The sequence below is a fragment of the Mauremys mutica genome, chromosome 4 (assembly GCF_020497125.1).
Source record: "Mauremys mutica isolate MM-2020 ecotype Southern chromosome 4, ASM2049712v1, whole genome shotgun sequence".
NCBI classification, from domain to species: domain Eukaryota; kingdom Metazoa; phylum Chordata; order Testudines; family Geoemydidae; genus Mauremys; species Mauremys mutica.
In genome coordinates, this window is record NC_059075.1 from 82,979,098 (window position 1) to 83,006,357 (window position 27,260).

Here is a 27,260-nt window from a genome sequence, read left to right on the forward strand (position 1 = left end):
TGTTTCAGATGATATTTCAGTTTCAAAGTTATATTTTCTATCACACTTTCTAACAATGAATATGGTATCAAAATCCCTACTTTTTCAGTTACTAAATAACAATTAAAACATACATTAAAAGTACTGGTAATTATGTATTTTGGTGAAACAGGAAATCTAGTATATACAAAAAAAAAGCAGAATCTAGCAAAAACCTACACTTTAGTATACAAAATAAAAATGTCAATCCCTTAAAGAAAAAGAAGAGTTTTTAAACTTCTGAGCAGCCCACTTTGGGAAAAAACTGTGATAAACAATAAATATTCTAAGCGCAAAAAATTTTAGTGTCATTATTTAATAAGGCTACACTATACGAGAGGTCACATACTATGTACTTCTATCCTACTAACTTGCAATTGCCTATTAGATCAAAAGAATCTAAGCATATTTCGCTACCAAAGTAATAATGTTCCATTACCTTTGAAGGTTCATCTCGTAGCGCTGCCAAACGCCCTTTCTGAGGCCGTCTTAACACTGATGAGTTGCTATAGGGATCTGTATGACTGTCAGCCACAGATAATGGTGTCATCGGATATCTGAAATCCGGTACACTACCCAAATGTGGTCGGCTAAAACATGAACACAGATTAAATCTTTAGATGTATGGAAAAGACTATTCTTGCTCCTCCAGTTTTAATTTTTAGACTGAAAGTAGTATTGCAACTTTGGCATAGAAATATTATTCATTACTATGCTCAGTTAAAATGTTTAAAATGATAATAAAAAACTATACAATATAACAAAGCTGATTGTAACCTCTAGCAAAACAGTATTCTCATTAAATGTTTGTACCTATGATGAAGAGATGTGGCTCTGATCATCATTTGGTCATTTTCAGCCCTCATTGCTTCAATATTTAGTACCAATTGATCCTGCAAAAAATAGAACAAGAAAAATCAGGAAACAAAATGTACAAGAGCTCTGCCATTACATTCATTTAAAAAAAAATGTATATATCTTCCAGGCCCACAGAACTCATTTCCACTATTATGTGTTCTATACAACAGATTGCCTTCAAAACTACTCCTCAGTGAAGCAAGCCTTCAAAGACTTCTGCCACATTAACAGTGGTAACCATTAAATCACCACTACTGATCTACTAAACACCAGAGAGCAGTGCTGGAAGTACTGTAGTAATTGAGATGCCTCAGTCAATTATGCTAGGTAAATACCAATTTTTTTTAAATTGAAACAACTGAATAAGACATGTATCCACGTGTGAATGACTGGCTAACATTGATTAGAGTAAATGAGAAAACTGAATTAGTAAGGACAGCTTGAGGATGGCTGAAGCTCTATATGAAACAGGACCTTAAATCCAGCCACTTGCAACTAGGATCTCATCATGCTCCCAGAATTTTATATGTAAGTAGTAACTGAATGATTGAGTAAGTCACTTCAACAGAAGACTGAGAAGAGTGAAATTAAGACCTAGATAGCCAATGGCAAGGGGCAATTCCAAGGTTGAGAACTCCTGTCCCATGCCACAGATATTCAAAGCCCATCCTGCAGAACACTCTAATACAACCTGTAGCTTTTAGTTTCTTTAAATTTGCATAACTGATGTAAAGTCTGTGCAACTTGGCCAACCTTGAAACTCATTTCACAGCAAAGTATTTTAGGACACATAGTACATACTATTGCTGAATAAGCCAAACAAGTATTGTGATGTCAGAGCAGACATTCCCATAGCTTCTCACAGTATGAATCACCACAACTATGGGAATGAAAGGTTGTGACAACATTATTTAGAAGAAGTGGGATAGCCAGACAGTTAAAGGAATTTTGTGCATTCTGAGACCCCATAACCAGAAAGTGAAAGGTTTAAGCATAACCCACTCCTCTCCTCCAAAACATTTCCAAAACCTTTAGTGACAAGAGCTCTGTTCCTGATGATTCTGAGCTGCTTAATCCTCCCCCGACCAACAAGAGCTGAACACAGCAGGTGCTTCTCCTGTCCCACTCCACAATTTTTTAAGTAGCTTTTTAAAAAGTAGTGTACAAATTTTACAATATTGTTCAGTAGCAAGCTTCTCAAAATGTACACTGGATGCCTCGGTTATAAAATATACATTAAGATGCACTTGCAACGGAAAAGTTTTATTTGTGTTTTTACTACTCACCGCATAAGTTATGAAAAAAATATGAGTTAGACAGGGCCTTCAGAATCCTGGTAAATTATCAATACAGCCCCCTTGTTTTCACCTAATTTGTATTTAACTGAACTAAATTAAATAGGTAATTCTGCTGAAAAACTTAAGTCACCTGTAAAAGCCGCAACAATAATTCTCTGAACCAAAGGAGGCAACCAATCTTTTACAATGAACAGTAACAGTATTAATTGTGCCACAAGAAATTACCAAGACCAAGGCAAGAAACCAAGAAAGTTTAAATATTTTTACATAACCTGCTATAACTAGAAAGTTATGTAGTATAGTTTATATCATATTCCAGCTATGTCCCAATAGAACAGTTACATTTTTATTTGAAAAACGATCTGTATAATACCTTTTCATGTTGAAGATCCTCTACTTGCTTCTTTGCATTTTCAACTTCTCGAAGGAGAGAGTTCTAAAATAAAATTTCACAAAGTTATGTTACTGTTAAATCACTGTAAATCTTTCAATTTTTGAAGGGTGATTAAGGTAAGACAAGCTATTACAAAAGGTCCATTACATAAGGAGTAACTGCAGTACCTCTTAACTCATAGCTACTTAATTTATTAACTGAAGAAAACTATTGTGCCTACTACTGTTATTTTTTGAATATAATTAAAATAGATTCAGACTTCTGGTCTGTAATCCTCTATACAATTAAATTACTAGTGTTCTGGTAACTTTTATCACTAAACAGTTACTACTAATAACTAGAGCCCTACAAATCCACGAACCATTTGTGGATTAGATGCAGATATAGATTTGGTATCTGTGCAGGGCTCTACTAATAAACGGTGTTTTTATCTGTTTGCTAGTTTCCTTTTGACAAAGTTATTCTACGTAGCAGACAGATATAATTTTAATTAAAAAGATGTCTCAGACAGCCAAAGCAGGATTGTGGTACAGTTACTGATGTATAATCTTTCCTGGTCATTAGATTCCCTTAATACCGGTTTTATTTGTCTGATTTGCACAAGCATCATACAGTAATTTGTCAGCTATACAGTATTGTCAACTCCGGTACTCTCATAGTTCTCATTAGCAAGAATGCAGGGATTTGCATAGTCATCATATGGCAGTTTATCAATATCTGTACTATAAATATACAAATTTTATACAATAACTAGCTACTACAATCATGCTCAAACTGACTCCCATACTCAGGCTATGAAAGTTGTCTGTCAGCTACAAAGATCACCACCATCAAGGCATCTGGCTTCCTTCCAATAATGTATGTGATTGTAGTAAACAATAATAATGAAAATGGCATTGTCACTGCAAAAGGGAAGTTGTTTTAGGAAGTTTATAATCTTTTGACTCATTTTCTCCTCCCCCGCCCAAACCTGTTACACACTATCTTGAAAGTTCTTGTTTTTAAATTGTTTGAATCTTAATTCAGTTTTGAAACACTGGAAGCTACAATATAGGACATTCTGGGAAGAAAGGCTTAATGACCTGGATAGAGACAAATGAGATTCTATTCAACTGTCCATTTTTGTTGGTTTCCTATTAATCATACACTTATGCAGAAAAGTAACAGTATCTTTCTGAACATCAATACTAACAGTGAAGTATATCTAAAACTGTCTTTTTACTTCATGAATATCTCAAACTTAGAGAGTGTGCAGTCAGTCTTATTCCAGAAAGAGGTTTTGTACCATGGTTAGGCCAAACAGACTGCCACTGTGACCGAGTGCATAAAATATATTCACTGGTGCTGGGGGTAGGTCAGTGCTTTGAATCTTGCTTCCCCACTATGTTAAAGTCAGGGGCCAAATATTTCAGACTTAGGGAGCCTAACTTTAAGCACTTAATTCATTAGGGACAACAGGGCCACACTAGAGTTTTATTCAGTCATGCCTGATTTTCCTCAGTTCCCTTTGAGAACAAAAGCAGAGAGGAAAGCAAAAGTCCAGTTCTCTTGGGGTTGTAGCAAAGAAGCCATCTGCCTCTAAAGCCCTGGAATAGTATTGTCAGAAACTCAGCTGGGGTACTGGTGACAGACCACTTGATTATCACAGCAAAAACAAGTGCCTCTGAAAATTCAGATGGATCATAAAATATGCCAGCATGTTGAAGTCTTTAAAAAGAGGGCCATTTAACTTTTACTGAAAAGTTTTCCCAGGTGAGTACTGTATTCCAAAAGACTCAAATCTACATCTTCAATATGGGGGAATGCAAACTGAAATGATCATTGAACAAAAGGAGAAAATGCTACCACAGAAGGAACTTCCTTGTTTTCCTTTAAGGATTCTTTCATCCTATTTCAGAAATGCAGTGCCACCTCAAAGAGGAATCTCTGAAGAACTACAGATGAAAGAGAGCCAATAAGTGAAAATCCATGCAGGCTGCAAGATGTCACAAGCTGGAAGAGGCGCTGAATTAAGAGGGCAAAGAACAGAACCTTGGACAGAGGTCTGAATTGCGCAATAATTGATCACAGAAAAACTCCTTGGTCCAGTGACCTTTTTTATGGTCAAGTAGACATTCTCCTGTGAGGGAAAAGATATTTCATTTCTCTAGCTGAGAAGATTATCACCATGATACAGGAAACACTGGACTAGACAGAAAAGGAGGAGTGGGGCAAAAGATATACGAGAAGAATGGGACTCAAGATCTGGGTTCTGTTCCTGACTCTGCAACAGACTTCTTGTATGACCCAAAGCAAACACGTTTACATGGTCAGCAGCAAACATCAATAGGGAAGCATAAAAATCCTTTAAAAAAAATTAAAGGAATTTCCTCCCACCCCCCAAGAATTGAGTTTAGGACACAAAGCACTCTCTTGATAAACTGGCTTAGTTTTCTCAGAATCAGCTATTTTCAAAAAGTCATGCTGATAGTGTCTCTAAATGGAAGTTATTTATGGTAAAAGATACACATTTTACAATACATATATAATTTACTCTTGTAACTTTAGCTGTTAAATAATGTAACAAGCACATTGCTAAACATTTCATTAATTTTTACGCTACTTTCATCACATTAAATTATTTTCTACCTTATCTTCCAGAGCAGCCATCCTTTCCTTGAGATGAAGCTGAAGTCTTTCATTGGATTCAGACAGAAGTTTATCAACAGTATCTGATAAACGTTTATTATGTTCTTCATTCATCTTCTCTCTTTGTCTAGCCTAAGTTATTAGAAAGCATTAAAAGTATGATTAATTCAAAGCTGTTGATGTTATATGTCCTACGAAACATTTGAAAAGTACCATTTAGAAAGATCTCCAGGTTGTGAAAACTGTAAGGCTCACCACACCCAAACTCCTTATTTTCTCCAACGAAAGACACTTTCCTCAAAGGTTCAGAATTAATACAGATACCTTTATCATCCAAAAGCCTTCAGGGATACCCAAAACCTTCAGATAATCAGAAGTACTAGATTCGCAGGCTTCCAAGTGTGAGTTTACAGTCTAGTGACTGAGTAGATTTCAAAGCCTGCAAAGCAAACTCCAAGGCCAGCTGACTCAGTATGTCTACAGAAGATTATTTTTTTTTGTGAGAAGGGAGATCTAATTAGAATAAAGTATGGTAGACAGGTACTTTTAAACATTTTATTTCAAATTTCAGCTGGAAACTCAAAGCTCACAATTAAGTTCACTAACTTTAATTAAGAACAACGACTAGCAATCATCATAAATCCCCAAACCACGCCTCAACTTTTAGCACTGCATTAGAGGTGGGACATAGAAGAAGGGAAGGCCCAGCTCAACCATCGGCTACCATGCAAGGATCATAGTTTTACTTTTCAGTTTGATTTCTATACCAAAAAATATTTTTGTAATACCCTTTGCAATTCCTGATTCTTTTCCTCCAATTGTGCTTCCATCTGTCGTAACCGTTCTTCAATGTTGCCATGTCTCTCCTCAGCCTGTCAATTTGAAAACAAACTAGAACTAGTATTTAAGTCTTTAAGAATGTACTGAAAACTGATGTGCTAGCAAGAAGCATAACATGCTTGTGTGTGCAAACTGCCATTTTTGTCCATATGCAGTGCAAAACAGCTTACTACCAGAACCTAAGAATCCTCATTATGTTAAATTATGATCAATTAATCCTCCCACACCAGAATTTTATGGTTCAACCATTGCTGACAACTGACTTCTCACCAAGAAAATTTACATTCATACTTCCACAATGCAATAAATGTATAGATCCCATCACAGGATTTCCTCTCTACCCTCATCCCCATTTACCTATGTTAGTAATCATGAAAAGCAGAAAGCAGCAAGCAGAAACAAGGACCGATGTACAAATTCTACCTTCCTAAACTTGGAGGCAAGTTCCAATAGTTTAGCCTCTTTAGCAGCAGAGTTCCCAGAAGACAAAGGGTCAGACTACAAAGCCAATAAAGGGATAGGAAAGATTAAAAAAAAATGAAAACGAGACTTTAAAGACACTTAAGAAGTCCATTTATAGCTACTAGACATACTATTACTTCACACTATAAGCTGCTATTCTCCCTGCAGCCATTTAAGGACATATAATGTAAGCTGAAATTTGACTGCCCATTACTTAAAAGCTTCAGGTCAATCCTTCCTTAGGGCTGGCCTATACCAAAAAATTAGGTCAACAGATACATTACTCCAGGGTGTGACAAGTTCGCTATGCCCACCTAACCTTCAATGTCGATGTGGATAGGTCAACTGAAGAATTCTTCTGTTAATCTGCCTATCTCTGGTCAGAGAGGTGGATTACCTACAGCATTGGAAAAAACCCCTTCTGTTGCTGTAGGAAGCATCTACACGATGGCGCTACAGTGGCATACAGTAGTGCTATAGTGTAGACATGGCCTTAGTTTAAAAAAAAAAAAAAGGAAGAAATTGTCTTCTTCGCTGCCAAGACATAAGTTGCTGATTGTATTAAGTGACTCCCAGCACATTCTTTCTGGACTAAAGCAGATTTATACAGTAACAAAAACAGTAATCAAACAGCAAAAGGGAAAGGAAACAAACACTTTTCACAATGCAACACACAAAGCTGATACAAGAGCTGGTAAAGCAAACTCCCAATAATAGAAATACAGAAAAAGTCATTAGAATTTAAATATTTTGAACATATGCTAGACAATTAGGAGAATGAATAAATGGAACCACAGAATATAAAAAACATTTTACTGATTCTGTTTGGAAAAATCAGTGAAAAAAAGACAGAACAGAATTGCTATAGTTGGAATAACCACAGAAAAGACTCTCACAATTCAGTGAACTACTGTCCCCACCTTTGAAAGTGCTGCAACTCTCTGTGCCAGTTCAGCCTCCACCTCAGGCAAAGTCTCAGCTTTTCTCAAAGTCTGCTGCAACTTTTGCTCAGCCAGTTCCAGTCGTTCTTGCAACTGGCGGTTCTTATCTTCACTCTAAAGATCGAGAATGCAACAGTCACCATTTACAACTAAAATGGTAGCTACTTGTTCCTTTATCAAATACTGGAGTAGAGAAACAGACAGCTTCCTTTATTAGACTTATGGAAAACAATTTTCCAACACTGATTTTACTTTCCAAATACAAAAAGGAGAAAAGCAGCTTTCCAAACTAACTTTTAAAATTAAGTGTGTCACATAAAAGTGCTATTTCACTGAACTAAAAATTGAATTCCTTCATAAACACAGCCACAGCATGTGAACTATCATAGAGGCATTGCTAATGGCTCCAATTTTAAGGTTATGCGGAGGTTTGCAGTTATAGCGGAGATCAAAGTCCTTTGCTATTTAAGTAAAATTATTTATATGAGCACTAAATTTAGCACTTAGTTTTCTAGCAAAGTTAAAAGTAAATGTGTTAAATATTTTAGAAGTTAAGGTTAAAAATGACTCGATGTTTCCTTCTGTTCCCTCTAGCTAACAAGTGACTGATATATAACTCTTCAAAATTTAAATTAATTTAGTTGTACACAAAAATCTCAGGAATAAATCAGTTTTCTTTTTTCAATAAAATAAATAAGAAAGTGATGAGCATTATTTGGTGCAACTGTTTCTGTCTAAGCCAAAGGAAAGAGCTGGATAAAATTTATTCAAAACCAGAAACGGTTCCTATCAAAGACAAGTAAAATTACAAAGCTTAGGCACTTCACTGCTTGTTCTGTGTTCAAGCCCCTGCTCCCTACCAACTTTCTCAGTCCCCAGGCAGTCCACTTTCCTTCATTCTATCCTCTCTTCCAGATAGCCCCACTCACCTAACTGCTTCCCGTCCTAGACCCCTAGCTAGAGCCATCAGCCAGCTGCTCAGCCTATTGTGCTGTCTCTTTGCTAAGGTTCAGAGGGAGTCCTGGTATGATAAATTGAGCAAACCTGTGGGAGGCAATGGATAGGTTAGAGCAGTGGTCCCCAAACTGTGGGGCGAGCCCCCACCTAGGGGGACAAGAAGAAACATTCAGGGGGGCATGACAGGGCCCAGGCCAGCCCCAATGGGGGGCAGGAAGGGAGCACCATCCAGCCCCGATCTGCCCCCAGCTCTGGTCCTAGCCTTGGCCCCTGGCCTCGCCGCAGCCCCGCTCCCAGATTCGGGCCCCAGCCTCAGCTCTGCTCCCAGCCCCAGCCTCGGTCCCTGGCTGTGGCTCCAGCCCCAGCCTCGCCCAGCTGGGGAGTGGGGGAGGGAGGGAATGGGCAGGGCTAAGTGGAGGCATGATGTGAAAAGTTTGGGGACCACTGGGTTAGAGGCATGCATGCCTAGAGGCAGTAAGGATGAAAGGTTCATAGAGGCTCTACACCAGAAATAAGGGATGCAGACTAGTCATTGTGGGGAGACAGGTAAAGGAGGAAACAGCCAAGCATTAGGATTAATCAGTGGTGCTGAGAAGGGATGGGCAGTGGGGCTCCCCCCTTCTACCTCTAGCCCACACTCTCCTGTCCTGTTAAACTTTCAAACATTTTATAAAAAATGGAGTTCAAAGTTATTCCAGAAAGCGATGGAGTCCAGGGGCACGAAGGAAGCCGCAGTACATGAAGAAGAGGTATAGAAAGGGATCAAGCCTAGGGTGGTCCAGAGAACCAGCAGAAGCAGAGACGGAGGTGAAAAACTATAGGTGATTGGGGGGCGGGGGGGAAATGAGACAAAAGGGGGAAAAATCATAGGCAAAGTTTTAACATAATACGCTCCACTAATTCCAACACAGCTATAATTCACACACGTGCAAAGATATGCAGGAGGACAGCACCAGTGTGCCTCCCCAAGCTCTGTCAAGAGCATAACCTTCTCTGCCATAAGCTTTATATGGCAAAATGTTTAATTATTTGTTGCTAATGAACAAATCATGGAATTTCCACTCAAAATACTAAATTAGTTAAGAATACTTAACTACATTTCTTTTCAACACAACCATTTAGAGAAAGTTTCCTGTTAGAATTACAACATCGTCCAAGTGAACATTAATTAACACTTTTCACTAACAATCATACCCAGATACACAGAGTCCTCACCTCCACAACAAATTCTTTTCATTTCCAACATAAAATTTGAATTCTAACTCAAAGAAACACAATCTAAAATACAACCTTAACTTTGACCTCAGACTTTCATAAGTAACCACAGCACATTAGACTTATTTTTAAAGTATGACTGCTCGTAAGATATCGTAATCTTCTTCAGATAAAAAAGTGCGTGCCTTAGCACACATTGGGTACTACTGTAGTTTTAATATTACCATCTTCATCAGCAATATATTCAACAGAATTTTCATATTTTATTTAAATTAAAATTATTACCTGTCGGTGCATGGAGTCTTTATTAGCAATTTCATTTTCAAGTTTATCATTGAGGTCATGCACAGATGTAGCTTCACGCTGTGCAGCGAGGTAGCGTTTTTCAAGAGTTGTAATTCTCTCTTCCATGTCTTCCTTTTGGGCCATGGCCTATATTATGAGAAACATTTGTTGGAATAAAAAATTACATTTAGTCACTAAAAGCTATGAATTTTTTTTAAATAATCTAGGCTAAAACAGTATCAAACATACTTTCTCCTTCCTACAGCACAATCAGTAAGTATAAAGTGTTGAGATATTTACTTAGAAGAATTGTGTTATTAAATTACAAACTCACTTTAAAATTAAAAAAAGGACTAAGAGTCAAGTAGTGAATTACAGAATGCTTAATTATTTACCTCAAAATTATTACAATATAATAGTAGTTTTCCTTATAGTGTGTTAGACTGAACTTACGTACTTACGTTTTTTTAACTCTGGAGCCTTAAGTTCAGCTCTTAAACTCATATTCAGCATTAAATACAAAAGTGTCCTTTTTTCAAAGGTTGTGTGTACTCATAAATCCCACTAAAGTTCAGGTGTGCTGCAGAAGCTCAGTATCTTTAAAATCAGAATCTTTATTTAGGTACCTAGATATGGATTTAAGAGCCTAACTTTAGGCACTCAACTTTAAATATTTGAGGTAAGGCTTTGACATCTTTCCCAGATTGTCCATTTTTGCATAAGTGTACAACACTGCTTACATTTCCAGACTAAAATTTCTTTTAAAAATATTGTTCAATGTTATCTCCCAACTTCTTTTAAGTACACTTTAAATCACCTTTAGAACAGTGGGTCTTATTACACAAAGTTCCACATATCAAAGCAACTGTGAGGATTATGTTCTGTACATTGAAATCTTTGAAAATACAAAGTGTTTTATACTGTAGATATTAGGCATTTTAAAAACAATTTGTTATAGTTATCTTAAGGAAAAAAATAATTGACAAAAGTATCTAAATTTTATTCTTATTCCTAGAGTAGCCTTGCCCTTAGAGCATTACAGATCAAGCAATGTTTATCATGTTTGTGTATTCATGAATTTTCGGTAGCACATCTATTCTGAAAGAAGCATGGATAAATTCCACATCTTTTTTTCCCCTGGGGTAGCTACATATATGCAACACCAAATTTTCCTTGATCTAAGTCTAGACCCTAGCTGACAGTTATCAGGATACATTTCTTCCAGCCCAGAGGGCAGAATGTAGGACACCTATAAGATTTTCAATGCTTCTACTAATCAATTAGTAACCATCACTTTAGCAAACAATTAAGAGAAACACAAATTTGAGGATACACAATTGAACAATACAACATCAAGAAAATTAGCACTCAGGAATGAGCTAAGCAGTTAGGCCCGGATTTAGGTGCCTAAATCCAGGTGGTGGGTTCCCTCCATGGATTGCTAAATGGAGATGGCATCTCCATGAACCCCAGACCTAAGCATCTATCACCATGAGAGGGAAAGGGCTTAGTACACGCCTCTAGCGGCTGGCTTAGACTTTCACACTTCATTCCTCACCTCTCGTACATCTCTTTGCAACTTTGTACTCATTTCTTCTGATTTTATTAAATCTTTTCTAGCTGTGTCAAGATCTTCTTCCAGCTCTGTTACTCTGCTAGAAAGAGCAGTGAGACGTTCTTTCATTTGGCCTTGCTCATTGGTCTGCTTGTCTATAATTTCTTGGAGTTCTATAACTTTAGCAAGGTCTTCATCGTGGCTTGAAGAACCATCAGAAGATCTCTATTATATTAAAAAACAAAACCAAAAAGAACAAAACATCACCTTAAGTTTCCACACCATATAGAGCTTTGAAATATACTATATTACTTCAATATAACAAAGCTAATTAAGGTTAGTTTGTGCAGTCTATCCAATAATAAAGTTGCAATAATTACCTTGTGCTTTAATTATACACTTAAGACTGGACAAATATTGCAACCCATACGTGGGGAAAAAAAAACCCATCAGTATTAACAAACAACCTTACCTTCCCATTTGTACTTGGTGTATTCTCCTGATCATGATTTATATCCAGCACCCCATCAGTTAGTGTTCTTTTCTGATTGTTTTGCTCTTTCAGAATCATTAACTAAAACCAAAAGTTAAAAAAAAAACTGTAGCACATTTCACTTTGTATTTCACTTATCACATAAGCCAGTGGCCCCCAACGCGGTGCCCGCGGGCGCCATGGCGCCCGCCGGGGCATCTATGTCTGCCAGCCAGTACGCAGGCTCACAAGCATCTGCTGAAATGCCACCGAAAAGCAGCGTCACCAAGAGGCGTCGCTGCCGAAATGCCGCTGATTTTCGGCGACCTTTAGGCAGTGACGCCTCTTGATGACGCTACTTCGGCGGCAATGCCTCTTGACGTTGCCGCTTCTCGTCAGCATTTTGGCGGATGCTTGTCTGCCGGCCACGGTTCTCAGTGGCTTGTCGTCCGGTGCCCGCCACCTGGAAAAGGTTGGGAACCACTGACATAAGCAATAGCTAACATAATGCAATGGCCTCACTTTGAAGCAAATGAGTATGCTTGTAGTAATGAATTTTACTGATATAATATTTAGAAGATTATTAATGCTTTAAAGAAGAGACTGATTATGTATGCATGAGCAAGATGTAGTACAGGCAGCTAAAAACCTATTCCATGCCTGCTATGCTACTGCCATTGGTCTTAAACCAGAAAAAATTCTATTTGTGAGACAGCAGAATAATCAGCTCAGAAGTCTGTTTAGGAACTATACATATATTAACAAGAAATAAGGTGAAATCAAACTCATCCAACTGGGATCTAACTAAAAACAAAAATCTACAAGTAAAGAAAATAACTAAGAATCATCTATATATACTAATATTTGGAACAATATTGATTTGATACTATGGTATAAATTCTTCCACCCAAACATCCCTCAAAATTTTATTTTACAGGGACCTACCTCTTTATGCGTAGTACCTAGTTCTTCTTCCAATAAACTACACCTTTCAAGTGCTACTCGTAATCTTTCCCTTACCTGAAAAATAAAGTCATCAATAAAAATTTTATAGCTATCTTAGCACTGAGCAACTGTGAACACAAAACTAAATTTGAATGTGCCTAGAGGTATGGCTTCCCATCTCAGTATGCTTAATTGCTCCATCAGTGTCAATGACTTACACCATCAAATTCTGAAGTTTTAACATGCATCACAGAAAGGATCTTCTGGAAAAATGACTTAGGTTTTAAGATTAACCGTTGACTGACACTTTACCTAACTAGGAGACAGAACTTCTCCATTGGGCAGGTGAACTCCATTTGCTGCCAACTTTTAAAACTAGACTAAATTCTGTGTATTTAAATTATACCTCTCCCTTGTAAGGAACACTCAAACACCTGTGTTTGTATTGTCTAAGAAGTCAGTGATTTCAATTTATAGAATTTGCAAAGTTATAAGAAATACGCATTTTATTAGACACAAAATTTAGGAATCAAACTGCTAGTTGGGAATGGGGTTCACCTTAAGCTGCACCCATTTGCACAGCTGAGCTCTATGATAGCAGGCCCAATGCACAGGTAAACTGAGGGGCTCCAGGACTCCCCCTTTAACCAGCTTCCTCCTGTGTAACTAATCCAGGGTGGGTGGGGGCAGAGAGGATCTTTTCCCCTGTCCCTCCCTTTCTAGCCCTACTTCACCATTTTCCCCTCTTTTTTCCTTTTCTTCTATTACACACATATGTTGTCAGTGTAAGGGACAGGATGTGTGGACTAGGGAAAGGACGAGTGGGGTGAAAGTATGAAAGGAGGTGATGAAGAATGAAGAGTATGTGCAGATGAAGGGGTAGGATGAATGAATTTTCTACATTAGGAAAATTTACACAAGTGTAACACCAGTGCAAATAAGCACCCCGAAAAGATTTTATTCTTCTTTAAATTTTCCCCAGATGCAGCATGACTCCCCCAGCCCCAGAGCAGCCACCATCCTATCTTCCATGCTCTTGCACTTGAAGCAAGAGGCAGCAGCACACTCAAACTCCAACCAAGTAGAACGAACAGTTCGGGTGTAACAACGTCACATGTTTTTGCTTTCCCTGTTGACTGCACTGACTGAACTGGTAACACCTCCTCACTGACTCACTCACCAGTTCACTTAACTGCTTCTTTGATCTGCCTTGTCTAGGCCTGGTGTAATTGTTCACCTTAAGTACTGAGCCACTCACTACACTGCTACTAATTTCTCTCATTTCACTACTTACATACTCAAGTAACTGTCCCTTGAGCATTTTGCATTAGTGATTAGGAACAGAGACAGAAGGAATCAGTAGATGCCTTGTAATCACACTGCACTGTTTATTATTGGTACCACTCTACACTTTTTCCACTCATCTCTAACTTTACCATTTTCCTGCATCGCATTTACCTCCTTTTTTCTCTCCCTTCCCCTACTTCATCTCCCCTTCTATTCTACCCTCTCCCTATGTTACTCTCATCAGCTTTTCACTCTTCTGTTCTTCCTGTCCCATTCCACCACCTCCTCACTCCTACACACACAAATCATACCTCTGCTTCCCCTTTTGCCTTCTTCTGTTTGCATCTGGTAACATGCACCACAACTCTGACTGACTCCAGCTCCTCGCACAACCTTCCCTATCACCACCACCTTTTTCTCCAGTCCAAATGGGATATCCAAACCCCATTTAAAAAAAATGTCACTGCCATCCACAACCATCTCATCTCCCTTTCTCCTGTCTCCCCTTAAATTCATTCAAACTCTTGCTGAAAAAAGTCTTCCTGGTTTGTTGCTTCAACCACATAACCAATTTGTTTGTATCATTCCACTGGCTTCCCTTTTCCACAGCATCAAGTACAAACTACTTGTTTTCATTTTTAATGCCCGCTGTGGCCTGAGATCAGACCGATCTCTATTTTCTCTCCATCAGTGATGCCAGCCTTGATTGCCTGTGTCAAATTTTCCAGCATACATGTTTGTTTTCTCCCATGCCATTTCTTTTTCATGAGAACAGCACCCTGCAAAATGCCACACTACACTATTCTCCTTAAAACTCACCTGTACCATGACAACTACAAAACACTTGACAATGGTTAGACAGCTGGTATGCTGTGACTGCTGCTTATTTCTCCAGCCACAGCTGTCAGCATTTTTACCCTGTGCTCCCACTAATTGTTGTAACCACCTGTTGTCCATTGTCTTCTACTTCTACTTTGTGTGTACAGTATCTAGGCAATGACGTCCTTTATGTGTTACTGTAATACAAGTAAATAAGTGTGAAAACCCCTAATGTAGATATGTTGCATGAGCACAAAGCAGGGCTTTTTACACTAATGCAGCTTACATTGGTATGTTACTATATTAAGTTGCACTGGTTTTGCTTTAGTACAGCACATCTACATTAGGAGGTTGTACTGACGTAACTGCATCAGTGTAGTTACACTAGTGTACATTTTCTTAAAGCAGATGTGTCACAGTCAAAGAACCTAACTTTTGAAAACTTTTGCTCAGATAGTTATTAGTTCCACACTGGGGGGCGAGGGAGGAGACACATTAATTGGCACATTTCATTACCTTTTCATCAAGGGCTTTGTGATGTTCAAATAGTGATTTTAGTGCTTTGAGAACTTCAACTTCACTAGACACTCCTGCTGGAGACTGAGCCTGTCTCTTAACAACAGTCATTCTAAGGGACCGCTCATGTCTGGAGACTAGACATTCCAAATGTTCTAATAGCAGCTGAAACAAAAAAGTAAATAAGGAACAAGATGTTTATACACGTTTTGAACATCAGACTAGAATGACTTTACTTTCTAAAATATTAGGTTTGAGTTTAGAACTTTGAACCCAATGCTAAATATATTCATTTGTTTGCCTGTAACATTTCACTGATATCTTTGTATAAAGTTAACAAAATGGAAGAGGTGCAACATGGACCATTGTTCACCCCTTTTTTACCCAGCATTCTTCCCCAGACCTAGCCTCTAGGTAAGAAACCAGGTTTGAGAGAGCTTCATTTTAATCTTTGCTTAGATGAAATGGACAAGGATCTGAGAAGTCTTAAGTCTGGAAACTGCTTTCTAATCACCAGGACTGGTTGTACACAGGAAACGTATGAAGAAGTGGTTGGGGAGCAACTTCTTGAAACATGGTTGCGCGAGCTGTCTGTATGGATCGCCATGACCTGCATTTCTATTCCACTACTTCAGAGTCTTACGCTAATACAGAATCCCTTATCATGAAGGAACCCTTTGGCAGTCAGAGCCACAGTCCTTTATCTGCTGTTGGGTGGAATAGACACAAGGTGCAGTCACAGCCCTAAAAGACACTGCTATACTGACACTTCCTTATAATAAGGCACAATTGTACCAGCAGCGAAAACCCATATGGACAATACTTAAAGAAGAACTTACAAATTTTTATCTTTGAGTTTCAACTTGGTGTATAAGAACATGATACACAGTCTGAAGAGAATCTCAATATTAAGTTCAATTCTCCAATTAATTATATTTTCCTTAATGATCGTTTAATGGGGTTTATGGGCCCTTTAAGTAAAAGAGGAATTGGAGGGGGATGGAGTCAAGTGTCTCCCCATTCCAAGAGTCTCAACAGAACAAAGATCCTGGGGAGAAGTGGGGCAGATATGGGAAGAGAGGAAATGGTCTCAGAGGAAGACGGTCTTGGAGAGACTGTTAAAAGGACTGAAGCCAAGACTTTTATAGTGTAGATTTTTGTAGCTCCCTGTCTCCTAATCACTCAACCAATCATCCAACCAAAGAAGACAAAACCCAGGTAGGTAGGGGACAACACAGAAAGCTCCCTGTTCTCACTGTGAGAGGAGATGTTGTTATCTGGAAAGGACTATTTGCTTGCTGACCTTTCCTCCCAACCCAGGAGGGCAAGTATTGAGTTGGTGAGACCTAGAAGGCTAAAAGACAGCACCCAGCAGAGACACTTGTTTTGCATTTGAGGTAATTTCATTTTAAAACAAAGAATACTGCAGCCACTCTGGGTGGAGCTAGACAGAAAAATTTAAAGGGCCTGCCAAGAAAAAGGTACAGACTGGCTCTGGATGGTAAGCTAGCCACAGATGGCAATAACCAATAGAGATCAGACAAGTAACTAACCCTTGTATTATTTCTTTCTGCTTTCAGTTCAGCAATTTCTTCTTCCCTTTCGAGGAGCTGTTCCCTGCATATATTAAGTTCTTTAGTAAGTGCTGCAAACTCCTGGAATAAAGCAAACAACAATACATCAGTCTCAGAAAAGGTGTGCAACCTAATTATAAAAATTATTACCACAATAAGTAGTTCAGTAAAGTTGTAATCAATTATTTTTATTCAACTCATCTAAGCAAAAAGTTTATCCAGGAAGAGGAGGTGGTGGTAGAAGAGGGGTGATGTTTTTCAGGAAATGGGGCTCAATGACTCTAAGTCAAGAGACATGGATTCTCCTCAGTATGCAAATAATCTTGTGTGGTCTGAGTCAAGTCACTTCAATTATCTATGTTTTTATTTCCTTTTTTCTTAAAAACTTTTCAAGCCTAGCAAAATATACTGTTTACTGAGAACTACACATGCAAGTGTAGACAAGGCCATTGTGTAAGCTGGAGCCCAAGGTGCCCCAACTCCTGAGGTGTTCACTCTGGCAAGGCACGTAGAGCACTAGGACTCTGCGGCTGGAGCACCCCGGTAATCCACCTCCACGAGAAGCATAGCGCTTGCTGCGCCCTGGCTAGAGTGCTGTAGTGTCTGTAGACGCCCTGATCTATTAATGCGCTCTAATGGGCCTCCAGGAAGTGTCCCACAATGCTTGTTCTAGCCACTCTGGTCATCACTTTGAACTCTACTGGCCTGCCCTCAGGTGACCAACAGTCAGACCCACCCTTTAAATTCTCTGGGAATTTTGAAAGTCCCCTTCCTGTTTGCTCAGCAAAGCGTGGAGTGCTCGCCGCATCTTTCCAGGTGACCATGCCTCCACGTGCCAGGCGATCCCCAGTATGGAGCAATGGCGAGATGCTGGACCTCATCAGTATTTGTGAGGAGGAAGCTGTCCAGTCCCAGCTGCAGGAATTATGATACCCACGGGCAGATATCAAGGGCCATGATAGAAAGTGGCCATGACCAGGACACAGTGCAGTGCAAGGTTAAAGCAAAGGAGCTGTGGAAAGCCTACCACAGAACGTGGGAGGCAAACCACCACTCCAGTGCTGACCCCTCAACCTGCCGGTTCTACAAAGATCTGGACAAGATTCTTGGGGGGTGATCCCACCTCCACTCCAAAGAGCACCATGGACACTTCAGAGGCTGTGGCAGCCCAGAGCCAGAGGATGGCCCAGCATCCCTAGATGCATGCAGCCAGGAGCTGTTTTCAAGCCAGGAGGAAGGTAGCCAGTCGCAGTGAACGGTGCTTGGGGAAGAACAAACAGCAGATGAGGTGCCCGGTAAGCAGCATTTATTTTGAGAAGGGAGTTGTTGGGTGCAGGCTGTTGGGGCAAGAAGGGTTGCAGAAAAAAAAAGGTTAGGGCTGCGTGCATGCATAGATGCGGAATAGGGCGTTGATGTACTCTCTCACTTCATGGTAATCGGTCTCAGTGATCTCATCGAAGGTCTCATGCAGAAGCTGGGTAATCCACTTGCACAGGTTCCTTGGCAGAGCTACTGTGCTCCTTGTCCCAGTAAGGCTAACATATCTGTGCCACTGTCTTCCAGGACGAACCCATCCTGTGGAAAATGTGGGGAGAGTGTTAAGTATAGGGGGGCCCCTGCAGCCAAAAATGGCCAAAAACACACTCCACAGTCATTCTGCATCAACTCTTCCTGTTGTTGAACTGCTCCTTGCTGTTGTCAAGGCTCCCCGTGTATGGTTTCATAAGCCATGCCATTAAAGGTCTCAAAGGGTCACAATGGGCATTTCGACTTACCCGACTGTGATCTTCTGGTCCGGGAAGAAAGTCCCGGCTTCCATCTTCCTGAACAGGCCAGTGTCCTGAAAGATGCGTGCGACATGCACCTTTCCAGCCCAGCCTACATTAATGTCCATGAAATGCCCACGGTGATCCACAAATGCCTGGAGAACCACAGAGAAATACCCTTTCCAATTTATGTACTCAGAAGCTAGGTGTCAGAATTGGAATATACGTGCCATCTATCACCCCTCCGCAGTTAGGGAAACCCATTTGTGCAAAGCCATCCACAATGTCACGCACGTTCCCTAGAGTCACGGTTCTTCTGAGCAGGATGCGATTAATGGCCCTGCACACTTGCATCAACACAATTCCAACGGTAGACTAGCCCACTCTGAACTGGTTAGCGACCGATCAGTAGCTGTCTGGAGTAGCCAGCTTCCAGATTGCAATCGCCACGCACTTCTCCACCGGCAGGGCAGCTCTCAATCTCATGTTCTTGCGCAGCAGGGTTGGGGCGAGCTAAGCACAGAGTCCCATAAAAGTGGATTTCCTCATCCGAAAGTTCTGCAGCCACTACTCATCATCCCAGACTTGCATGGCAATGTGATCCCACCACTCAGTGCTTGTTTCCCGAGCCCAAAAGCGGCGTTCCACGGTGCCACAGGCAATCTCATGTTGTATGTTTTACGTGTGTCGACATCATTGTTGGACTCCTCATTATCACTTTGTGGCTTAAGGAGTAACTCGACTGCAATTCGTGACGTGCTGGCGAGACCCATCAGCATATTCCTCAGCAGTTCAGGATCCATTCCCGCAGCCCGAAAGGGAAGACAGAGCGCGCAGTACAAAAACCACTGAAAGATAGCACCAAATGTGGATGGATGCACAGGGATTGCTGGGTGAAGCGATGCATCACGGGGCATTGGGACAGAACCCAGGATGCCCCGCGCCCCCCTCCCCATTCCCACAGGCCTCAGCGCCAGTCCAGAATGGGAAGAGGTGCTCTGCGGGATAGCTGCCCATAATGCACCCCTCTGAAGCTGCTGCAAGTGCCGCAAATATGGCCATGCTACTGCGCTCGCAGCTGACAGTGTGAACACACATCAGCACTTTCCCTGCTGCTGTCTCCGAGGGCTGGTTTAACTCCCGGCATGCTACATCTGCAAGTGTAGCCAAGCCCTATGTCTAAAGCTTTAAGACAAAGCTGTTTTGAGTTAAGCTAGACATGCCTGAAAACAAATTTCTTTGAAAGGACGTCTCAACTGTACCTAAAAATCACTACTGCAATGTTAACATGTGCAACTAAAACAGACAGACTCAAAGCTGATGTACAAAAGTTTCAGAGCCCAAGGCTTTGTCTACACAACACAGCTTTTAGCGACACATTGGGCAGTGTAAACACTGTTTGTCGGCACTTTTGCCGACAAAATACTTCCACCACCTACGAGCAGGGTTCGCGTTGTGGACAGGAGAGTGCTTCTGTCATCAATGAGCCGTTTACATTGCCACTTGCCGCAGCAAAACTTTTGTCTTGGGGGGCAGAGGAGACTTTTTTAAGCATCTGTAAATGACGAAAAGTTGTTGTTGTTCAATTGGCAGTGTAGACAAAGCCTCATTCTGTAAACTGTATCCAAAAGATAGATCAGATTGGAAAAAAAATACAAAAAGTAACTTCTGTAACCTAACCCTGTGACATATGCTCTTGGGACTCCTGACACATTAGCCTGTTGAAAGTCACTATAAAAACAACAGTGGTACCATTGCCATCAATGGCATACAATACACTATCACCTCCCCTACCTCTTAAAAAACACAAATCTATTCATTGGAACAATTCAGATTACTACTGAGAGTGTAGTTCAAATGGATTTTTTAAGTCAATCATAAAAGATTGCTCAGTTTGAGGAAAAAGGGAGTCCTCCTTTAACAAAATAGGAAAAGCAAAACATCTTTACTCTTGTTGCATGACAATTAAATTCTTTTTGCCATTTTCAAGCAGGAGGATGCTAAAACTTCATTAGATCAGTTTACATTTAATGAAAACCTGATACTGAATACACATAATCAAAACCACAAAGATGTACTTCAAATGTTGTTCATTCTAAGTATGAATGCCTACATAAATTAAAACCTTCTAATGCTGCCAATATGAAGACCTTACTAAAGCAAAACGTGTCCTTACACGTCCTTCATTAATAAAACATCATCAATGCCAAAGACAAAGCACAAAACCATTCCCTCATTCCATTACTAAAATGACAACATGAGAAGAAAAAGGCAGCTCTCAAATAGCTAAAGTACAACTATTAGTGTTGGCTGGAAACTAGAATTCTCATTCCACAGGAAATTCTAAGTTTCCCAAAAAAAAAAAAAAAAAATTCTGGAACAGAATGATAAATGAAATTTTGAAGTTTCCTGAAGAACGGGAATTCCAAAAATTTTGTTTAGAAAATCAACCACATTTTCTATCAACCTTTCCCAGAGCCAGGAAGCTTGGGGAGCCTGGGCTCCCAGGACTTCTGGGGAGGGGAAGAGACAGGAGGTGCTGACAGACAGCTGGTGTTGCATCCTGGGCCAGCTGCCCTGCAACCGTGACAGGGAGCCACACCACACCTCAATAGTGAGGTGAGTATACCCCCTCCAGCACTCCTCCAAACTGTACCCCCTTTTTCAACTCCCTCCATGCTCTCCAGCTGTGTCCTCTTTTTGGGAACCTGAAAGATGGTAACCCTAATGCAAACTGCCATCTAGGAAGATTTGTTCTGTTCCACAGAGGAGTCCTTTTGTATCTTTTTTTTCCCCTATCATGCAGGGAGAGGGGTGTGAAAGCTGATCTAGGTTCCTACAGCTCAGGGTCCAGATTTGCTGCTTCTATCTAGCTTTGGGGAGGGACTCCATTAAGACACCCTGCCATGTCTAGCACTGCTGAGAAATGCAGGTATCCCAATCACAGAACATACTGTACCCCCCGCCCATATTGTACTCCACAAAGGTGGGAGAGGAGGGGATGCACCGATAGCATCTCAGCAGCAGACAGGCCATTAAATCCCATTGTCGAGAAAGAACTAGAAATCAAGCTACAGAAGGCAAATGTATGGCCAAAGTTGTTTGCTTGTTTTGTATGGCCAAAGTTGGTTGGTTGTTTTGTTATGTAGCCACAGGTCAGCCAAACCTTCTTATAGTCAGAGGCAGAATGAAAAACTGGCAGGTTATTCAGTGTAGCTAGCCACACCCTCTGTTATCAGTGACTGACAAGTCTGGTTCTGCCTGTATAGCTCCGTGCAAACAGAGTATATTGGTTTACTGATTTTTGCACCTTGCACATTAAAGAGAATACTAGGATAATGGTCTGAATAAACGTGGGTAATGCAACAAACATACCTATCTCCACTACTAAACTCTAAAACACGTGACAAAGTGGTAAACAATAAAAAATGCAGTTTATCCCAGATTTGCATAAATAGCTGTTCAGGCTATCATTTTACTGTAAACAGCCACATCTCTACATAGCACTATCCAATAGAATTTTCCAATGCCAGTATAAAACAACACTCCCTCCATATGATGATGTTGCTCATTTTATAAGAGAGAAGAAATTAGTATCTCCACTATTGCTGATGGGAGAACTTCAGTAAATCTCTTAATTTTGCTATTATTTTTCAATTTCATCTTGTGAGTTTCTACTGTGGTTAGAACAAAGTGTGTTTCTCAGAAAAGAACTTACAGAAACTTACACACTGTTACCCTAAGAGGAAGAATACATTTCAAAGTAGATAATTTTTGAGGAAGGAAACATATGACTTCAACCATTAGCTGAGTAGGCTGGGTTTTCTTTTTGAAATTAAAATTTTACATTGTGAGCAGTTCTACCTACAGTGGAAAACAGTGAAACATGTTTGCATTCATTTTTTTTCTTAATCTCAAGGTTTTTTTAAAATGTGCACAGTAAAAAGGAATTTTTTTTGAAAAAGCTGAATAGAAGAGTTCAGAATGGAATGAGGATATCAAACTAGTTTTTTTTCCCTTAAACATTTAAAATAAAAGCCTGTTTTGAGGTGTCTCAATACTGAAGATAAATTAGTCAATAATTAAGCATATAGGAATGCAGCAAGTAGGTTGTAGTAAATTACTAGTGTCACAAACTAGTCAAACCCACTAACATGAGCCAAGAGGTTGACACACCCCACTTAAAGCTTCAAACAGAATTCTTAACAACAAAAATGATTTAAATAGATATTGTGAAAAATTATCTAACCTTTGGGACCAACACCAATATTACACAATTACAAAAGTTATTTTTCATTCCAATATCTATCTTCATCACTTTCACAAAAACTTTTGAAGTTTTACTTCTCAGCCTAAAGTTGAATACAACTTGGAACACTTGAATAAAAATCAAGCAAACTGCTGCCTTACGCAACTATTAAGGTAACAGCTTACTTGTTTTTAAAAAACTGTCAACCTTTTAAAAAGCAAACCAGTTTTGATTTTTCAGCTGACATTCAAAATAAAATGTATTTATTTAATCTTCTGGAGGACAGATCTAATAATGTTTAGAAGAAAGTTACAAACATTTTAAAAATGCAACCCTTTTAATATATTGCAGTTTTAATTATTCTGAGCCACACATATTCAAAAGCACTATCAGCAAACCTCAAAGTTTACAAACACTGTAAACACCAGTTGAATAGGGAAAAATCTGGTTTTGTCCATTTAATTTGTTTTAATATTGACTATTTGGCCCTACCCACACCCGTGGCATCTCTAATGGTCATGAAGGGGGGAAAAAAACAAGCTTAAGAGTAAAGAAAATCTTTGGGTAAGCACCAGTGAAGTATTCTGGAGGTTTTATTCTCAGGGAAAGAAATAAAAACAAATCTTGAAGGTACACAAGTCTTACCTGAAAGCACAAAGACTTAGTACTTCAGCACACTGATACCCAATGCTACTTTTTATATTTTGTTCCAAGAAGACTCCTAAATTTTTGGAGAGGGACTATAATAGGCTAACATAAACCTGGGTAAAACATTAAAATATGGTTGTGGCATTAACTCTTACTTCTGAATTGTTAACTTTAGTGAGGTTTTTATGCTATGAAACATATTTGAGCATGTATTTGTTTTTTAAGAACAGAATGTGCAAATGGAAATATTTAGTATAATAAAACTGTATGCAATTAAACTGTAGTCCCTTAATTTTTCCAATTTCCAGTCATTTTCCTTATGTTTGGACAGTTATGACAACACCTCAAAAGGGGACATTCTATGTTTTCTATGGCTTCTAAAACACAATTCTAGCCTTACTAAACATGAATGGCATTAATAGACATCCTCTAATTAAAGGGCATATGACAAAATGTTTGGTTGTAACAGTCAGTAACTAACTTTCTGTTGACTTATATTCCACATTCAATATAACTTACAGAAAAAGAGTTACAGTACTGAATAAAGGCAGGGAAATTAGGGACTGCAGTGAGGGGAGGGAAGAAGTGGAGATGGGTGGAAATGATAATTACCTAGTTTTCAATATAGCACTTTTCATTGGTAGATCACAAAGTGATTTACAAAGGAGAACAGTATCTTTCACCATCTGTAAAATGGGGGTAAACTGAAGTACAGGGTTGTGAAGTGAGGTTATCCAGCCAGTAGCAACACTGGAAATAGAATCCAAGTCTCTGAATCCTAGTCCAATGTTTTTTGTGAGGAAGAGGGAGACGTGGAAGACCTTTTAGACTCACACTGTCCCCTCCCTGGCTGGGCTGTGGGGGATAGAGGACATGCCTCTCCTTCACACCATCTCTCAGTACAATGGCTGGGCTATGGAAGTGAATGCACCTCATACAAGCATGGACTGGGGCAACTGTGAACTCCAGCCTTTGAGAAGGGTGGGGACCATGCCACATACGAGCCAAAATCTGGAAGGTCCTGCCCCATTGGTGGCATCTGAGCCACTCTTCCTAACCCCCACATGAGAGGGGATGACAACGTCCACGGAGATGAATGGAGCAGTTCACACCCCTCAGTGCTATTATTTCAAGCCCTGTTCATCTACATAAAGCGTTCTCATCCAGCTCTCTCACAACCTCCCAGGCTGATGGATGTATGGCTTATCTTCACCATACATACACCAGGCCCAGATACAGGACAGGGATTCTGAAGATATATCTACACTACGGAGACTCTATTAGCATGGCTGGGAAGCCATAACTATGCCAGCATAATCCTGTAGAGCATAGACCCCAGCCTACATCAATGAAAGGGATTATTCCATTAGTGTACAACCACTACCTCATAGACTTAAGGTCAGAAGGGACCATTATGGTCATCTAGTCTGACCTCCTGCACAATGCAGGCCACAGAATCTCACCCACCCACTCCTGTAACAAACCCCTAACCTATGTCTGAGTTACTGAAGTCCTCAAATCGTGGTTTAAAGACCTCAAGGTGCAGAGAATCCTCCAGCAAGGGACCCGTGCCCCATGCTGCAGAGGAAGGTGAAAAACCTCCAGGGCCTCTGCCAATCTTCCTTGGAGGAAAAATCCTTCCTGATCCCAAGCGATGACAGCTACATTGAAGGGAGTAGCTGCCTTCCATTGACATAGCTACACTGGGGGTTAAGTTGGCATGGCTAGGACATACAGGGTGTGTATTTTTCACACTCCTGGCTGACTGACATAGCTATGTTGACCTAACCCTTAAGTGTAGAGCAGGCCTGCATTACCACTCCCCTGTCTCCACCTAGCACATGCACTTCTCACAACCTCACTACCCCATGGCCCTTCCAGACTTACCAGGGCACAAAGAGGAGGGTGGAGTTGACGTATGCACGTGAGGGGCTTGAAGCAGTGAGGAAATGGGGAAGCTCAGCACTGTAGAAGTGGTAAGAGCAATGGACATGATGGAGGTTATCCTGTAGGAACTGGAGCAGTGAAGCATGGTCAGAGCAGTAAGGGGAAATGTGGGGTGTGGTAAAGAAGTGCAGGAATGAGTGGAATGGAAAAGAGACCAGAGCTATGCAGCAGGGGATATTGGGATAGCTTCACCTGTTTGTTGAACAGGGTGTTCACCTCAAACACCCAACATACATATCCCCCTCATGCCTGTTTCCACTTCAGAAGATTTCCACTGACTCTATATTAGTCCCTGCACACTCTCCCCAGCTTCTCAACCTGCAGATCCTATGCTGGTGCCTACCTCTCCATAGTGGGGAAAGCTGAATCAAGAGCAAGAACCAGACTGTGCTGGATAGGCAGAGAGATGGGACACAAGGAGATCATGCAGGCACAGCAAATGGACTAATTTGTGGCCAGTGCAGTCTGTGGCTGGGTAATCACCGCCAAGAAGCCAGAAGCAACAGAGAGGGAGAGCCGAGTTGTAGTATATTGGGTGCTGACAATTTTTATTCATTTATTTATTTTAAACAAGGAAATTAAATTACCAAAAACTTTAACACAAAGTTAAGGTTGCCCAGTGTTGCCTTGAGACTTTTGAGAATGTAGTGTGTGGCTGCACTGAACCTCTGAAAACCAAGATATGAAGAAAAAGGTACATGACACCCCCACAATGTAACTTTAATGCTTCCCTCTTTGAGCTATGAATATTAAGCTATGTCTACTCTACCACTTATGTAGGTAAAAATTATGTCACTCAAGGGTGTGAAATAAAACCCCAGAGCGACATAAGTTACACAAACATAAGCGCTGGTGTGGACAGTGCTATGTCGGCGGGAGATCTTCTCCCACCAACATAGCTACCACTGCATGTTGGGGATGGATTAATTATAACGAGCACTCTCCCACTGGCATAGAGCGGCTACACTAGAGATCTTAGGGCTTGGCTACACTTACAAGTTGCAGCGCTGGGAGTTACAGCGCTGGTCATGCAGCTGTGTAGGGCCAGCGCTGGAATGTGGCCACACTGACAGCTACCAGCGCTGCAGTGTGGTCACACTTGCAGCACTTTCCAGCGCTGGATTGAGAGGTGCATTGTGGGCAGCTATCCCACAGAGCACCTCGCCCCATTTTGGCGCTGAGTATTGTGGGAAGGGGAAGGAAGTGTGCGGGTCATTCCGCTTCCTGTGCCAACGCCCCGTGGTGCATCGCTTCACATCCCAGCATTCACTCTTTCCGGCAACGTTTGGCGCCATTGTGAGTGTCTTTCTGTTTTACTCTCTGTGTGTGAATCGCGATTTCTGTGGCAAATGGAGCCCGAGCTGCTGAGGACTGTGCTGATGAGTGTCGCCAGCACAACACGTTTGGCAGTCGAGCTATTCCTTCAGCTTCAAAGTGACAGTGAGGAGTCTGACGATGATATCGATATCGATTCTCCTGCCGCGTGTGACACTAAAGTGCTTGTGGCATTCACGGAAATGCTCAGCACCGTTGAACGCCGCTTTTGGGCTCGGGAAACAAGCACTGACTGGTGGGATCACATCGTC

At 40.5% G+C, this 27,260-nt stretch overlaps 1 protein-coding gene across 5 annotated transcripts in view; it reads right to left on the reverse strand.

Annotated features, from left to right (window-relative positions):
- Positions 1-27,260, reverse strand: part of PPFIA1 (PTPRF interacting protein alpha 1) — a 91,037-nt gene that overhangs the window by 38,255 nt on the left and 25,522 nt on the right. For all 5 annotated transcript variants that reach the window (XM_045014973.1, XM_045014972.1, XM_045014970.1 and 2 more), the window contains exons 3-14: positions 17,044-17,145; positions 15,491-15,655; positions 12,869-12,943; positions 11,924-12,025; positions 11,455-11,676; positions 9,897-10,043; positions 7,419-7,553; positions 5,985-6,068; positions 5,197-5,328; positions 2,548-2,610; positions 832-911; positions 458-608 (exon numbers count right to left, since the gene is read on the reverse strand). In XM_045014973.1, coding sequence (XP_044870908.1) covers positions 458-608; positions 832-911; positions 2,548-2,610; positions 5,197-5,328; positions 5,985-6,068; positions 7,419-7,553; positions 9,897-10,043; positions 11,455-11,676; positions 11,924-12,025; positions 12,869-12,943; positions 15,491-15,655; positions 17,044-17,145 — 1,458 coding nt within the window. The remainder of the gene's footprint in view (positions 1-457; positions 609-831; positions 912-2,547; positions 2,611-5,196; positions 5,329-5,984; positions 6,069-7,418; positions 7,554-9,896; positions 10,044-11,454; positions 11,677-11,923; positions 12,026-12,868; positions 12,944-15,490; positions 15,656-17,043; positions 17,146-27,260) is intronic.